General features: G+C 38.5%; 1 protein-coding gene across 1 annotated transcript in view; it reads right to left on the bottom strand.

The window, feature by feature from the left end:
* PAXIP1 (PAX interacting protein 1) overlaps positions 1 to 16,422 on the bottom strand; it is a 46,279-nt gene that overhangs the window by 16,476 nt on the left and 13,381 nt on the right. The window contains exons 6-11 of the mRNA XM_060782593.2: positions 13,983 to 14,615; positions 8,524 to 9,322; positions 5,918 to 6,012; positions 4,920 to 5,015; positions 1,626 to 1,763; positions 1,230 to 1,351 (exon numbers count right to left, since the gene is read on the bottom strand). Of these exons, the coding sequence (XP_060638576.2) occupies positions 1,230 to 1,351; positions 1,626 to 1,763; positions 4,920 to 5,015; positions 5,918 to 6,012; positions 8,524 to 9,322; positions 13,983 to 14,615 (1,883 nt within the window). The remainder of the gene's footprint in view (positions 1 to 1,229; positions 1,352 to 1,625; positions 1,764 to 4,919; positions 5,016 to 5,917; positions 6,013 to 8,523; positions 9,323 to 13,982; positions 14,616 to 16,422) is intronic.

Genomic DNA, 16,422 nt, shown 5'->3' with positions numbered 1-16,422 from the left:
GTCCGATATGTGATCCAATACAACAGCCAGCATAGTGATCTTGTTTGCTGTGTACTAATCCTGTTGCGTATAATAATAATTTTATGCCAGAATTATACTGGAGCGTGAAAACTATTTAAGTACTTGTATAGATTTGAAGTATATATATTTTAGAAGTTATGTTAGATATATTATATTACATATTATATTATGTAAGTTTTCTACACCACACATGGGTTTAAAGCACTGTGAATCAATTAATAGGCCATTCATATTTTGTGAAACGTCTACAAAAACATACTCAACTGTGAATAGTTTAAAAGCCGGCAAACACATACAGTTTGGAACTGCATTACATGGTTAGTTTGGACTCATATAATGCAGTTCAATGAAGTTAAACTGCACTATATGGCACTATAGATGAGACCTTAGATGCAAACACCTTTTAACGGCTAAAAAAACCTACAAAACCCTATACGGTTCTGGCCCGGTTAACCGGTCTGAATGTATTCTCCCCTATGAGCGATCAAGACAATTACCATCTGGTGGGGCCCTGCTTTCAGTCATGCCACTTTCGCAATCGCATCTGGCAGGAACGAGAGACAGGGCCTTTTCTGTGGTGGCCCCTCGGCTATGGAACTCTCTCCCAATTGAGATCGGATCTGCCCCCTCCCTCCTGTCCTTCAGGAGGCTGGTGAAATCCTGGCTATGGAAGGAAGCATTCCCAGAGTAATGGCTGAAACCGGCTACAGAACAAAGTTATTGACCACACATACGGACTGAGTTGGACATGATTTTATCTTGGTGATTTGGCTTATTTGTAATTTTAATTGATATGTAGTTTAACTCGTTATTATATGATGTTTTTAGATTATACTATTAGCATTGAATCCTTGCTGTAGCCAATCTGAGTCCCTCTATGGAGGTTGAGAAGATCGGGTATAAATGTTTTAAATATTTTTAATACATAAAAAGAAAAGATTCAACTTATGGTATGGCTTAAATATGTAACCTGTTACATTGCCCTAACAGGTGCTTCCAAATAGTCAATCAAATGCTTCCAAATGGTCAATCAAAACATATGGAGGCACTAAACGGATGTAACTGAACATTCCCAGGACTACTTGCCAGATCATGTTAAATGAAAATTACTGTTTTTATTCATAAGCTGCCTAACAAAGAAAGAATTGTACTATAGTACTCATATATGCAACACCAGAATTGTACTACATCATATAAGCAACACTTACTCTTTACAGATGAGAACTGTATTGCTGTGACAAAGATAGCCTGTGTATTTTGCCCCTGCAAGGTAGGCCATCAGCTTGAGATCATCCCTGTCACTGTCGAGAAACCCTGTCACTGAGATTATCTGGCATAGAAAAGAACACAACGTTGTTGAGTATGGGTTATAGACATTCCTATTAAGTTCTGTTAAGTAATTTTCATTTCCCAAAGTAGGTTTGCAGGCATGAAGTACAAATCTTTCTGGGCCCTTTTTTCAGTATGTAAACAGTGGGAATAGAGTGTCCGCTAAAGCAGACCCACTACATTCACTTCTGATTGATAAAAACACTTATGGAATTTCCATTGGCTTTCTCCTCCTGGTTGAATTGGGTCTTTCCAATCATATACAGTTTTCTTACATGTTGAGAACATGGTTTTCCTCCTGGTGGAAATGCAACTGGAAAATGAAGTGCTCGATGGGGTGGCACCATTTTCTTCTTTTTTATCACACAGTTCAGCCAGTGAGCAGTGATACACCTCTTCCTTTCTTTCAGTGCCTGCAAAACACACACACATACATTCAAGGTGCTGCTTCTTTGAGTATTAAAATCTATTTTAGAACTAGCCGTTCCCTGCCACGCGCTGCTGTGGCCCACATGGGGGTTCTGTGTGGGAGGTTTGGCCCAATTCTATTGTTGGTGGGGTTCAGAATGCTCTGTGATTGCAGGTGAACTATAAATCCTAGCAACTACAACTCCCAAATGTCAAGATTCTATTTCCCCCGAACTCCACCAGTGTTCACATTTGGGCATATTGAGTATTTGTGTAGAGTTTGGTCCAGATCCATCATTATTTGAGTCCACAGTGATCTCTGGATGTAGGTGAACTACAACTCCCAAACCAAAGGACACTGCCCACCAAACCCTTCCAGTATTTTCTGTTGAGCATGGGAGCCCTGTATGCCAAGTTTGGTTCAATTCCATCATTGGTGGGGCTCAGAATGCTCTTTGATTGTAGGTGAACTATAAATCCCAGCAACTACAACTCCCAAATGACAAAATCAATTTTTTTGAGTGAAGGACATACATTGGGTTGTTAGGTGTCTCGTGTCCGAATTTGGTATCAATTCGTCCAGTGGTTTTTGAGTTCTGTTAATCCCATAAACAAACATTACATTTTTATTTATATAAATAAACATTTTGAAAAGGTTTATCTGATTCACAAAGCTTCTAACTATCATGCTTTAAACCTAGGTTACGATTATTGTACTCAAGTCAGTGGCAGACTGGGTCTAAAAATATGAGTTGCCAGAAAACAAACTACTACTACTAGGCCCAACTACTATAAGGCTATAATTTAATTTTTTATAAGAAATAGAATGACATTTGTAAAAAAAAAAAAAACAAGTGGGAAAAGATACAGATAAAATTATTGTGAAATAAAGGCAGACTTTTTATTAATTACAGTGTAAATATATTGTATATATTACTGGCAGTATATGGTAGATACTAAATGTAAATAAAGCTTGTTATAACTGAATTTTTAATTATTATTTTTAATCTATACCCATATGTATGTATGTATTTATTATTTAAAACATTTATATTCTGCCCTTCTCACCCCGAAGGGGACTCTGGGCAGAGCACAGCATATACATGGTAAACATTCAATGCCGGGACACAAATCCGCATACACATACATAAACATAAAAAAATATTTATCAAAATATTAAAATACACCATTTAAAACCATCCTAGTCATCCGCATCAAATCTAATTGGCCTGGTCATCTTTCCTATTGCCGCTTTATTGCCCTGTCCCGAAAGCTTGGTCCTACAGCCAAGTTTTTACCATCCTTCTAAAGGACAGGAGGGAGGGGGCCAACCTGATCTCACCAGGAAGGGAGTTCCACAGCCAGGAAGCAATCACCGAGAAGGCCCTGTCTCTCGTCCCCACCAATCACGATGTATGTATGTGTGTGTGGCTGGAATGTCCACTTACACAGACAAGCTCCTGCCTCCACAAACTGCTATAGCTCTCATTACTCAGGAGACCCCAAAGGCCCTCCCTCCAATGACATTACGCCACGAAAATGCACAAGAGCCTTACCAATGTCCTCCACAAACACAAAACTGCCCGACACCCAAGTGAAGGCTTTCATACAGGGACAATTTCATCCTAGATGTTATGTGGTTCCTCTGCCACAGACATCCTGGTGTTTCTGACTTTCTCCATTGGTGTGGAATTTACATGACCCCGCCCACTGCATCTCCCTTAACCCTTTCCTATTATTTTCTATGGCATAAAGCAAACGGAGGAATTGATCAGCAACTGAAGATACTACAGAGGTTTGGGAAAAATTCACCACAATTTATAGGACTTGCAGGTTCTGGGATGTATAGTTCACCAGCAATCTAAGAGCACTATAAACTCCACCAACAACAGACCTGGCACTAACTTGGCACACAGAACCCCCATGACCAACAAAAAATCCTGGAGGCCTTTGGAGGGATTTATAGGAGTTGTAGTTCACCTACATCCAGAGCACACTATGAACTCAAACAATTATGGATTTGGATTAAACTTGGCATGCATACTCAATACGCCGAAATTTGAAAATTGGTAGGTTTTGAGGGGAATTGGCCTGTGCATTTTGGAGTTGTAGGTACTGGAATGTATAGTTTACCTGCAAGCAATGTGCACTCTGAACTCCACCAAAGATGCAATTCGACCAAACTTGGCACACAGAACTCCCATGACAAGCAAAAAAAATACTAGATGTCTTTGAGGGAAATTCACTTTGATTTTGGGGAATTGTAGTTCACCTACATCCAGAGAGCACAGTGAACTGAAACACTTATGGATCTTGACCAAACTTGGCACACATACCTGATATAACGAAATTTGATTACTGGAGGGGTTTGGGGAGAACTGACCTTCCTTTCTGGGAGTTGTAGTTCACCCACAATCAGGTAAATTGTGACCTCCACTAATGATGGACCTGGACCAAACGTGGCACACAGAACCCCCATGATCAACTCAACCTATTGGAGGGGTTTGAGGGACTGACTCACCATAGTGGGAGTTTTAGTTTACCAGAGAGCACACGAAACCGCACTGATTATGCATTCAGGGCAAACTTGCCCAACACAACAAACTTTAAGTACTGATTGAGTTTTTCAGGGTTAACCAGGCATGGTGTAAGTTGTAGTTCACCCACGCCCTTATGCATTTTGTACAATTAAAAAACTCACATTTTCAACTAACCCGGGTGATGCCGAGTAACCAAACTAGTTTGAAATAAACAGTGGATTGTCTAATGTTTAAGGGGGTCCACTGTATGTACTGGTATAGTGGCATATCTGATTATTTTAGATGTCAGGGCCTTCATTGATATGGACTTACTGACTTTTTAAAGCAATAACTATCCATTATACTTTTTCATTTGCTAAAAGACAATAAGAATGACTTGCTTCATAGGGACACTTAATCTGAGCATTCCTATTCAAATTACAAAACGTTTCAATCAGTGGAATAGATTTAACTATCTACGCTCAACACATAAAAGCTGCTATTGAGAGCAACCATCTTTCATGGCAGCAATCCTTCCATGAAGCACTTACTCATTGACTCTTTTGTATCACTAAATTAAAAGAATTCAACTATTTGATTTCTTACTGAACTAATGGGGTATCATACACCATATTGTTTTACCTGAGCATACATATTACTGAGCTGGCTTTCACAAAGAAGATGTGTACAGCGACTTGTGAGTGTAGGATCCACTGTGCCACCATGTGCTTGGATTACCTAGAACAGAAAAAAAGAAACATGTATAAGGCTGATGAAGCTAAAACTTCCTCTCAAGAATTATTTCCTACTTTACATATACTTCACAGTTTATACAGGCAACTTGCTTGAAAAAACTACCTATTATCAAGTAATCTTTATTAAGAAACACTCATTAGTATGCTGGTTATTCCAATGTACCTTCAATGACTGAATGCAAGACACTCCCTGACCAAACTTTGCATAAAATGACCTCAGAAGCACTTTATTTTATGGTTCGTGCAATTAAATCCTTCCTCGTTCCCGGATCCCCCCTCCCCGACAATTTACATTGTCCTATCTCCCAGTGTTTTAAATTTTTTATCTTTGAATTTGGCCCTGCCCAGTGTAATTCCTTTGTATTTTAATGCTTGGTTTTATATTGCTGTGTTGTCCATTATATTGGTTTTACATTTTATGTATTTTATTTTCTGGTTTTGTTATGCTTTTGTGTAATATTGTGTTTATTGTACTGATTGGTGTTGCCTCATGTAAGTCGCCCCGAGTCCCCCTGGGGGAGATGGACCGGAGTATAAATAATGTTATTATTATTATTATTATTATTATTATTATTATTATTATGCTGGGAAAAAGAAACACTATAAAGTTATGAGACATTTTTGGCAGCAGGATGATAAAAATTAAAGATAATGCAGATAGGTGAAAATAGTGATTGAAGCTAGCCAGCAGAGGAAAGGGAAATAAAAAGGGCACAGGGAATGGGATTTTGCATGATTAGAAGGACTCATCCATAAAGGCAACGAACTGAATGTATCTGTATTCCTAAATAAACTGCTTTTAAGAGAACATATTTATTTGTTTTTGTGTTAAGACACTCTAAAAAACTGATGTGAAAAATTAAGATTGACAAGAGTCATAGTTACCCGTTTCCATGTTGCTAACAGCTGCTTATCAGACATCTGTTCGGGGTAATCAGCAATTGCAAACACACAACCCAATAAGAAATAGTCTTCAGGAACTGGAATAAAAGAAACAAAATGAGTATGTATTGTTGAAGGCTTTCATGGCCGGAATCACTAGGTTGCTGTGAGTTTTCCGGACTATGTGGCCATGTTCCAGAAGCATTCTCTCCTGACATTTCACCCACATCTATGGCAGGTATCCCCAGAGATTGTGAGGTCTGTGGGGTTTACATATCTGTGGAATGTCCAGAGGATCCTCTCACTTCTGTAGGAATCTACCGCATAGCATGCTACTGTGGACAGATTTGTCCACAGGGACCACCAAATGGAGGACCAAATACAAATCAAACACCATGAAAGGCACTACAGATTAATTCAACCAGAGAAGTCAGCCATAGCAGAGCACTTGATGAACCAACCTGGACACAGAATATTATCGGAGAACACAGTAATGCTGGACCACTCTACCATGTCAGACTACACAGAGAAATGGCTGAAATCCACAAGCACGTAGACAATTTCAACAGAAGGGAGAAAACCATGAAAATGAACAAATTCTGGTTACCAGTTTTAAAACAACTCTAAAATCAGGACAGTAAATAAAAAGCAACACTCAGAAAATGGGAGAATTCCAGATATGAAACAATCAGTCTCAGCTAACACCTCCCAACAAAGGATTGCTCTAGGCAGGAATCAGACAGGCCTTGAAGTTGCACAGCTTTTCAATGCTAATCAAGGTGGCCAATTGTAACATCCATACCTGCCTCAGACAAGAGTTCTTTCTCCCACCCTGCACCTTCCACAGATATATAAACCCCACTTGTCTAGTTTCCAACAGTCCTCACAACCTCTGAGGATGCCTGCCATAGATGTGGGTGAAATGTCAGGAGAGAACGCTTCTGGAACAAGGCCAGGAAAATTCACAGCAACCCACTGAAAATTAACTGTTTTATTCATTCCTCAATTTACACATTGCAAAAGACGTCCAAGCTCCCAAATTGTGATTTCAACCCCCCTTTTCTAAGTAAGCAAGTGATGAGTGTTGGGACAAAGGTCATCTAGATGTACTGGGCATCCTGCAAATGCAGGTGTTCAAAAGACTGGGGCCTCTGTGGGTTTTACTATAATTCTAAGACCTGTGTCTGCCTTAATTTCTTCAACCCATTTTATATTAATTGAAGGCACAGAATGCAAGGATTGCTCTTCACTTAAATTAAGGTGCTTTGTGAAAATTACTACGTGGATCCTAAATGATATGAGATCACCGTGGATAGAAAAATTAATGTGGGCACATTAATGAACCCAAAATTTATCTTCCACAAGTGCTATTCAGATGAACAAATGCTTGGCTTAATACTATGGAATCCTGGGAGTTATGATTTGGTGAGTCATAAGCACTATTTGGCGTAGAAATCTAAAGACCTTATTAAACTTCAGCTCCCATGATTACATAGCATTGAGCCATGGCTGTTAAAGTGGTAGCAAACTGCATTAATCCTACAGTGTAGTTACAAAACAGGAAAAATGGAATATATAAAGGGGTGTCTAATGCACGTTGGAAATGTGAACAACTAAAAGGGACATTTTATCACATGAAAGAAGGGATTATGTGGACATTTTGGCAAGGGAGGCATGAATAACTGATGTATACATAATCACCAACATGAAGATTGTAAGTTTTGTTTTCTCTTTACTTTTTCTCTGTATTTTTAAATTTTTCCTTATATTGTATTTGTTTCTTTTTTGTTTTTAATCTTTGTAATTTTAAATGTATTTTAAAACTTTCATGTTTAAAAAACAGTTCAAAAATAGAAAGTTTAAGGAGCTCCACTGGCTGCCGTTCATTTTCCGGTCCCAATTCAAGGTGCAGGTTCTTACCTACAAAGCCCTGAACGGTTTGGGACCCGCCTACCTGCGTGACCGCATTTCTGTGTATGAACCCACACAATCTCATCTGGAGAGGCCCTGCTCGCGCTCCTACCTCCTTCGCAGGCGCAATTGGTGGGGACGAGAGAGAGGGCCTTCTCGGTGGTGGCCCCCCAACTCTGGAACTCACTCCCCAAGGACATCAGACATGCCCCAATTCTGGCAGTCTTTAGGAGGAGCCTGAAAAGGTGGTTGTTCCAGTGTGCCTTCCCAGAATAAGGAAAACAATATGCCCTCAAAATGCACTTTACCATTGATTTAGGACTGACTGCGTTCCCTCATCTCTCTTTGAAAACCCTATATCAGTTATATCCTACCTTTTTCATGCCCAGCGTTATTTTTAAATTTTAAACTATTAAATTTGGCCAGGCCATGGGTTTTTAAATGCTTGTGTGTTACTGTTTATGGTTTATTGTTTATGTGATTTATATTAATTGTATTGTATTGACCGTTTTTGTTATTGCTTTTGTTTATTGATGTACTGTGGGCTTGGCCTCATGTAAGCCGCACCGAGTCCCTTGGGGAGATGGTAGCGGGGTATAAATAAAGATTAATAATTATTATTATTATTATTATTAAAGTTGCCTAAAACAAATAATCTAAGACTTCATCCACTGCTCATAACAAGATGGATTACGAACCCTCCACAGATGGATCATGTCCAAATAGCTGATGTGGCTGAAGCTGCTGCTGCTGCTGTTGTTGCTGCTGCGGGTGCTGTAAATGCTGCGCCTGCTGAATGGAAACCTGATGCTGTTGTAGTGTCTGAGTCTGAGGTGCCTGAGTCAGGTGTTGCGATGCCTGGTTTTGCATCTGCTGCTGCTGCTGCATGCGCTGCAAATGTTGCTGCTGTAGTTGTTGCATCTGTTGCTGCTGTTGTTGATGCTGCTGCTGCTGCAGTTGTTGGAGGTTTTGCTGCTGCATTTGCAACTGCTGCTGTTGCAATTGTTGCTGTTGTAGTTGATGCAACTGCTGCTGCAAGGCATGCTGCTGCTGCTGAAACTGCAACTGTTGCTGAGGCCGATGCAGCTGTTGTTGCGGATGCAGCTGTTGTGGAGGAAACTGAAGCTGTTGCTGGGAAAACTGGTGCTGATGAACTTGCTGCTGCTGTTGCTGCTGCTGGACAAACTGATGAGGCTGCTGTGAGAAAGGCTGCTGCGTAATCTGAGGTTGCTGGGGTTGTTGTTGTTGTTGCAACTGCATGATATGCTGGGGCTGAAGATGTAAGAGGGGGTGGTGCTGCTGCTGCTGTTGTTGTTGCTGCTGCTGTTGCTGCTGCTGAGGTTGGTGCTGTTGTGGTTGGTGCTGCTGTTGCAATAAGTGTGTTTCTGGGGCCAGTTTAACCTGGCTAAGCAAGACTGCATTTGAATGTCCCTGCTGTTGGCTGTGGTTTACCTGCTGCTCCAAGGTTTTCGTAGGTGCTGAAAGTGACTGCAAGATCTACCCAAAAGAAACCAACAAGAATCTTTGTAAGGGATGTCTCCTTAAAAATGCAAGAGTATAAAGCCTGTTAGAAGTGAAGACGCATTAGCACTTGTATAGAGCAATTAAGGGCAGAGGGAAACCTGAGCAACATGCCTGCTGTCTTGTTTTTCACCTCTATTTAATTCAAGATGTTTTTTGCCTCTTCTCTATATGAAGAGGTCACATCTCCCTTCTTCTTAGAAGTCTTTAGAACAGGCATGGGCAAACTTCAGCTCTCCGGGTGTTTTGGAGGGTCGAAATTTGCGCATGCCTGCTTAAGAGTGCTTCTTATTCTTTGTTTGAGAAGGGAGCACCGTGAGGCTTCTCTACAGATACATCAGCGCCACCATTATGGACTCTTCTACCAATGTTAGATAACTTTATTTTGTCTAACTACTCTCTTATCTGAGCTGGGTTACCTGCAACAATAAAAGCGAGGTTTTACCTTGTTTTAATCTTATCAAAGCTCTATACGGTTCTGCCCAGCTTACTTGTCCGAACGCATCCACCCCTACGTCCCACCTCGTAATCTAAGATCATCCGGGGAGGCCCTGTTCTCACTTCCGTCAACAGCACAGATGCACCTGGCAGGGACAAGAGACAGGGCCTTCTCGGCTGTAGCTCCCCGCCTATGGAACACACTCCCAAGTGAGGTAAGATCCGCTCCCTCCCTCCTGGCTTTTAGAAAAAAATTAAAATCATGGTTTTGGGACCAGGCCTTCGGGCAGTAGAAGTAAATGTATGCAGCATTTCAGAAAGACAATGACTTGAACGGCGATTCGACGGACGAGACTGTTTTATTGTTTTAATGATTGTTTTATTGCTCATGGATGTATTTTTAAATTTTAATTTATGTCTAATTGTAGTGTATAATTGTAAATGTTTGTGCTGGCATTGAATTTTTGCCATTACTTATGTGTAAACCGCTATGATTCCCTCTCAGGGTGAGAAAAGCGGTATACAAATACTGTAAATAAAATTAAATAAATAAATAAATAAATAAATAATAAAGCATCCTGCATATTTTCTCTTCTGTTTCCTACCGTAAACGCATATAAAGTACTGACTACACTGCACTCTGCTCTGCTCTAGATACCTACTAGGAATTCCTACAAGACCTTAGGGTCATATTTCATTAAAATGATCTTTTACATGGAGGAGCATGAAGTTATTCCACAAGACATTATTATTCTACAAAACTTAAAAGAGAGAACTGATGAAATATACAATATAGGATTTGATTTTCTTAAAAAGAGAAGATTATTTAAAACCAAGGCCCAAGGTTATAAGGCTGTACCTTCCCCCAAACAAGGAAATTCAGACCACATATATTCCTAACCACTTCTAAACATGGATATTCCTGCTTTCTCTGGAACTTTCATGCCAAGTAAAGGCAAGAGATGCAGTGCAGCCTCTGATCATGTGTACTATCACAAATAACATTGTTGACAAGGATAGGTAAAGGTAAAGGTTGTCCCCTGACGTTAAGTCCAGTCGTTTCCGACTCTGGGGTGTGGTGCTCATCTCTATTTCTAAGCCGAAGAGCCAGCGTTGTCCGTAGACACCTCCAAGGTCATGTGGCCAGCATGATTTCCTGGAACGCCGTTGACAAGGATGTGAAGGATATATTATTGGCCTTCCAGAAGTAGTGAGAATGAGTGGAGTAGTGGGTCGGCTTTAGCACAGGTTAAACACCAACTGCCGCTGCAGTAAATCTTGCCAACTAAAAAGTTGAAAATTCGAAGCTGGGTCAGGGTGAGCTCCTGATCTTCAGCCCAGCTCCCTACCCACCTAGCAGATTGAAAACAGCAATGTAGTAGATAAAATCAGAACCGTATTAAGTGGGGAGGCATTTTAGATACTGTGTTTCGATCAGAAAAGTTTAAGAAAAAAGCTCTTCAGCAAGGTGATGGAGCAACAGCACCCCCTGTGGCGGGAACTGAGCACAGCCTCCAAAGATGCCAAAAGATGGGGGGAAACCTATATAATACCTCTATCTATTGTCTGTCTTGTCACTGTATAATTGGCATTGAATGTTTGCCATAAATGTGTTCTGTGATGTCCCCCTGTAACCCCTTCGGGGTGAGAAGGGTGGAATATAAATGCTGCAAATAAATAGTACAATATTTAGCAAACTTATGATCAGCTTTGCTGAATGTGTCATTCCTCCTTATTGAAAGGGGATTAATGTAGATTAATGGGGAAACTAGTGACAGCTAGAAAGAAGTTGAACAAGCAGTAGGAAGGAACCTTTCTAATGGTGCAATCCTATCTGCAGATTACATTATTATAAAAAGAAGAGTCCTACAACAACACTTTCTTCCCTCAAATAAAGATAAACCAAACAGGACTAATAAATATTATCTAACTGAATTCAAAATTTTGCTACAAATCTGCTGTTTATATATGATACTACCAAAGCCTACATTTCATTTCTACACTTCCACACCACAAGCAATGTACCATATAGGCAGTGAAGTGACTGAGAGGATTATATTATGGCAATGACAACTGAAAATAATTAAATTCTACACTACGTTGTAGGACTTCAAGATAGTATACAATACCACTTAAAGGTGTTTAAAACAATACAATAACTCAAGGAGATTAAAATGATTGCGTAGGTTACAACTGGTTTAAAAAGTTAAGATTGGATAAATCCATATGAATGTGAGTTTCAGGATAATGTAGCAAAGACAAGGGGTGGGATTTGATGGGAGATGTATTGTAGCTATGTAAATATCAAATATCCCCCCCCCCCAAATCTAACAGGACAGTGTCTAAACTGAAAATTGTCATTAGTAATAAGCAATCTCCATTAGTATAAAGATCAACTTAATTCAGAATCTTTAAAATATATATAAGCAATATTGGAACAGGAAGCAAAGTGCACTTCTTAGGTTCAATATGTTACAGGCAGTCCCCAAGTTATGAATGAGATAAATTCTATAGGTTTGTTCTTAAGCTGAATTTGTATGTAAGTCAGAACAGGTAGATATTTTTCTACTGTAACTCCAGATATATACAGCAGAGGGTTGACACACCTGTAGTGTTTGTTTTGCTGTCTGTGTCCCTATTCAGAAGATTTCACTTCACTTTCTGTCCTTGTGAGAATTGGATTTTGAAAAATGTGGCTTGTTGTGGGAACAAGGATTGGAGATAAAGCTTCAGTTGAGACACCTTTTCCCCAGGATAACTCTTCCAGGAGTGAATTTCCCTTCCTAGGGGTAGATTTTGTTGGAGCAAGCAAGAAATCGGTTAGTGTGTGTGTGTCAGTTGTAAAATAAGATGCATGAAGCTGATTGGTTGAGCTTCATGCAGGGAGATGGCTAAGCCTGGGACTTTTGGTTACTGTTACATTTTTGTTCAGGCTTGAGCTATGCCGGTGCTCAGAGAGAAGCACAGAGAGAAGCAGAGAAAGACAGAGTTTGGAGTGTGCTTTCACTTCATAAACTGCTGAAGGAGTTTATCCACATGAACAAAGAAAGACTATTTTAAATCTCTCATAAAAGCATATTATGTGAGTTGATGTAACTGATCACACTGTACATATGTTGTTCGGAACTACGAAGAGTAAACTACTTGTTCTTGATTATTAATCTGCGTGGCATTTCTTCTTTCTCTGGCAAGGAAGTGTGTGGGCTCATCAAATGTGAACTACACGTGGTTTATTTTACACTAACTATACCTGGCCACGCGTTGCTGTGGCCCACTGTGGACAAATGGGAAAGAAAGAAAAGAGAAAGAGCTGGTTTCTAAGCTATCAATACACAACTAAAGTGGCAAAGTGTCAACCTAATATAGGCCCCTTTTCAGTCTCCTTGAGGCCAAAGTGTTATATGGATGTGTGGAAGCGCCCTGGGTTACCTGAGTCCACACTGCCATATAAACCAGTTCAAAGATATTATATAGGTATTATTATTATTATTATTATTATAGACATATAGATATTATTATAGGCATATAGATCTTATTATTATAGACACAAATATTATTATCAAAGGTATATAGGTATTATTATTATTGATTTTTTTTTAATTTCATATCAAAATTTTATTATTAGTATTTACAGTATTTATATACCTCCTTTCTCACCCCTGGGGGGACTCAAAGCATTGCATGAATTAGTATAAAACTGATAAAAAATAGAAGGAGCACAGGGCTAAACATCTTTCAAGCAAAAACAGGCAACAGATGTATGGATATTATTACAGACCTATAGATATTATTATAGGCATATAGATATTATTATTGATATTATATAGCTATTATTATTATAGATGTATACATATTATTATACATGTATATAGATATTATTATTATAGACATAGATATTATAGGAATATAGGTATCTTTTTTGAGTGAAGGACATAGATTGCTTAATAGATAACTTGTGTCCAAATTTGGTGTCAATTCGTCCAGTGGTTTCTGAGTTCTGTTAATCCACAAGCGAACATTACATTTTTATTTATATAGATTATGCCACAGATTTCTCTCACTTCCTGTTGTCTCATCCTTGTTCTTAACTGTGAGTGGTTTGTAAGTCAGATGTTTGCAACTCGGGGACTGCCTGTGTTCATATCTATGGTAATGAAATAGAATTAATTCACTTTCAAACAAAGGGTGCTATACTTACATGTGCTACGTTTGATGGCCTATTAACCTGCTGAATATCAGCATTATTAGTAATATTTCGCAGCGTCCGTACCGCTGGACTCCATGTTGCCATCATTTCTGGACGCCCGGAGCTTGTGGGATTTTGTACCGATGTCATTATATTACTCCTGATCTCAGAGGACAAAATATTGCCTGGAACCGGTGGGACATTGGCACACAAGTTAATCAAACCCGAATCCTTCCCCGACGGCAATCTACACTTTGCTGGAGCAGTCTGTGGAACTTCAGCAGGAGTCCAGTTTAAGTTCCTTTCATGTTTTTCAGGAGAAGAGTCTGATGAATCATCAAACATCAATTCTCCTTTTGTTTTGTCAGCAGCAACGGATTTAGGAGAAAAAGCTTGGTCACCTAAAGGAGATCCTTCTCGAGAAGATGCTGGACTTGATAATTTTTCATCTGTACTCCCTTCATTTGGTGAATATTGCTCTTCGTTTTCTTCCTCTTCCTCCTCCTCCTCTTCCTCCTCATATATAATGAGTCGGGGATGATAAGGAGCCTCGTCTTTTTTTGTTTTATCGGCTATAGAATCTAAAACCCAGTCGGGAGTCACAATTTTGATGTTCTCTTGTTTATAGGCGCATTCAAATTTTTCCTGGGAAGAACAAGAAGTCGAACTGCAATTACAGTTGGAAAAAAATTTACACAAGCCAACAAAATCAAACTTTTTGTAATCATCAGAAATTAGAGTAGCACAGTTTAAATCAATTTTATGCTGATTTTAAATATGTCTTTTTTCCCCCATCACATCGAATTTTTAAAATATGACAAATGGGACATTACAGCAGACTACTGTAAAGTCTGCACATTTCACATCACATTCATGTAAGATAAGTCAACAAGTATTTTTCATCAGATATAATTTTCATCAGATCATAGAGTTTTTTTGTGTTGAATTCAGATCTGTGTTTATTTTTTCTGTATCAGGCGTAGTTTTAGCAAGGTGTCTAATCAAATAATTAATGCATTTATGCACTGATATCAATAGAATCCAATTAACCACAACCCAACAAGTATTTTTCATCAGATATAATTTTAGTTCATTATTATAATGTTTCTGCGCTGAATTAAGATCTGTGTTTATTTTTTCTCTATCACGCTTAGTTTTTGCAAGGTGTCTAATCAAATAATTAATGCATTTACGCACTGATATCAATAGAATCCAATTAACCACAAGCCAACAAGTATTTTTCATCAGATATAATTTTAGATCATCCTTATAATGTTTTTGCGCTGAATTAAGATCTGTGTTTATTCTTTCTCTATCATCTGTAGTTTTTGCGATGAGGCTAATCGAATAATTAATGCATTTACACACTGATATCAACAGAATCTAGTTAACCACAAGCCAATAATTATTTCTCAACAGATATAATTTTAGGTCATTCTTATAGAGTTTTTGCGCCAAATTAAAATCTGTGTTTATTTTTTCCCTATCGCGTGTAGTTTTTGCGATGAGGCTAATCGAATATTTAGTGTATTTACACACTGATATCAATAGAATCTAAGTCAGATCAGTGCGTAAATGCATTAATTATTCAATTAGCCTCATCACAAAAACTACACGTGATAGAGAAAGTATGTCTGATGAAAAATACTTGCTGGCTTGTGATACAATTTCAGGAAACTTTAAATTTATTTTAAAGACTATATTATATCAGCACAGCTACTCATCTGGTTTTTTAGATGACACATTTCTTAATATGAATTATATATATATTATTTTTTAAAGAAGATACTAAAGTATGTTAATACGACAAATCAGTCCAACACCCTCTGAGTTTCTAACCTGTTGTTCTTTCAATTGTCACATATTAGTGCATTTCTAGTTGGTCTTTAAGGATGAAAAACTAATTCCTATGTGTGAGGAAATTCTAAAACAGTAGGTATCCAAGCAACTCTTCCTGGAGAAGTTTTCATTACCAAAAACTACAGTATTTAGTATATCAATTGGTCCTGAAGTGTTGCAACTGTTTTTAATTTGTTTCTACCTATTATGCATCACCTTATGATGAACAAAATCCCCTTGTGGGCTGAAAAGTAATAAATTAAACTTTTAATAGATACCATATATACTCTAGTATAAGCCAAGCCAAATATAAGCCAAGGCACCTAATTTTACCACAAAAAACTGGGAAAATGTATTGACTCAAGTATAAGCTGAGAGTGGGAAATGCAGCAGCTACTGGTAAATTTCAAAATAAAAATTACATTGATTGAGGGATCAGCAGATTAAATGTTTTTGTATATTTACGTAAAACTTAATTTAAGATAAGACTGTCCAACTCTGATCAAACCATTCTTCTAACCTTCTTCAATGTAACTGCACTTATGTATCCTTCCAATAATAATAAACAGAGTAAAATAATAAATGTAATAATAATAATAATAATAATAATAAT

The sequence above is a fragment of the Anolis sagrei genome, chromosome 6 (genome assembly GCF_037176765.1).
Source record: "Anolis sagrei isolate rAnoSag1 chromosome 6, rAnoSag1.mat, whole genome shotgun sequence".
In the NCBI taxonomy this organism is placed as follows: Eukaryota; Metazoa; Chordata; class Lepidosauria; order Squamata; family Dactyloidae; genus Anolis; species Anolis sagrei.
The sequence above is the reverse complement of the archived record's forward strand: the minus strand, read 5'-3'. Positions and strand labels throughout refer to the sequence as shown.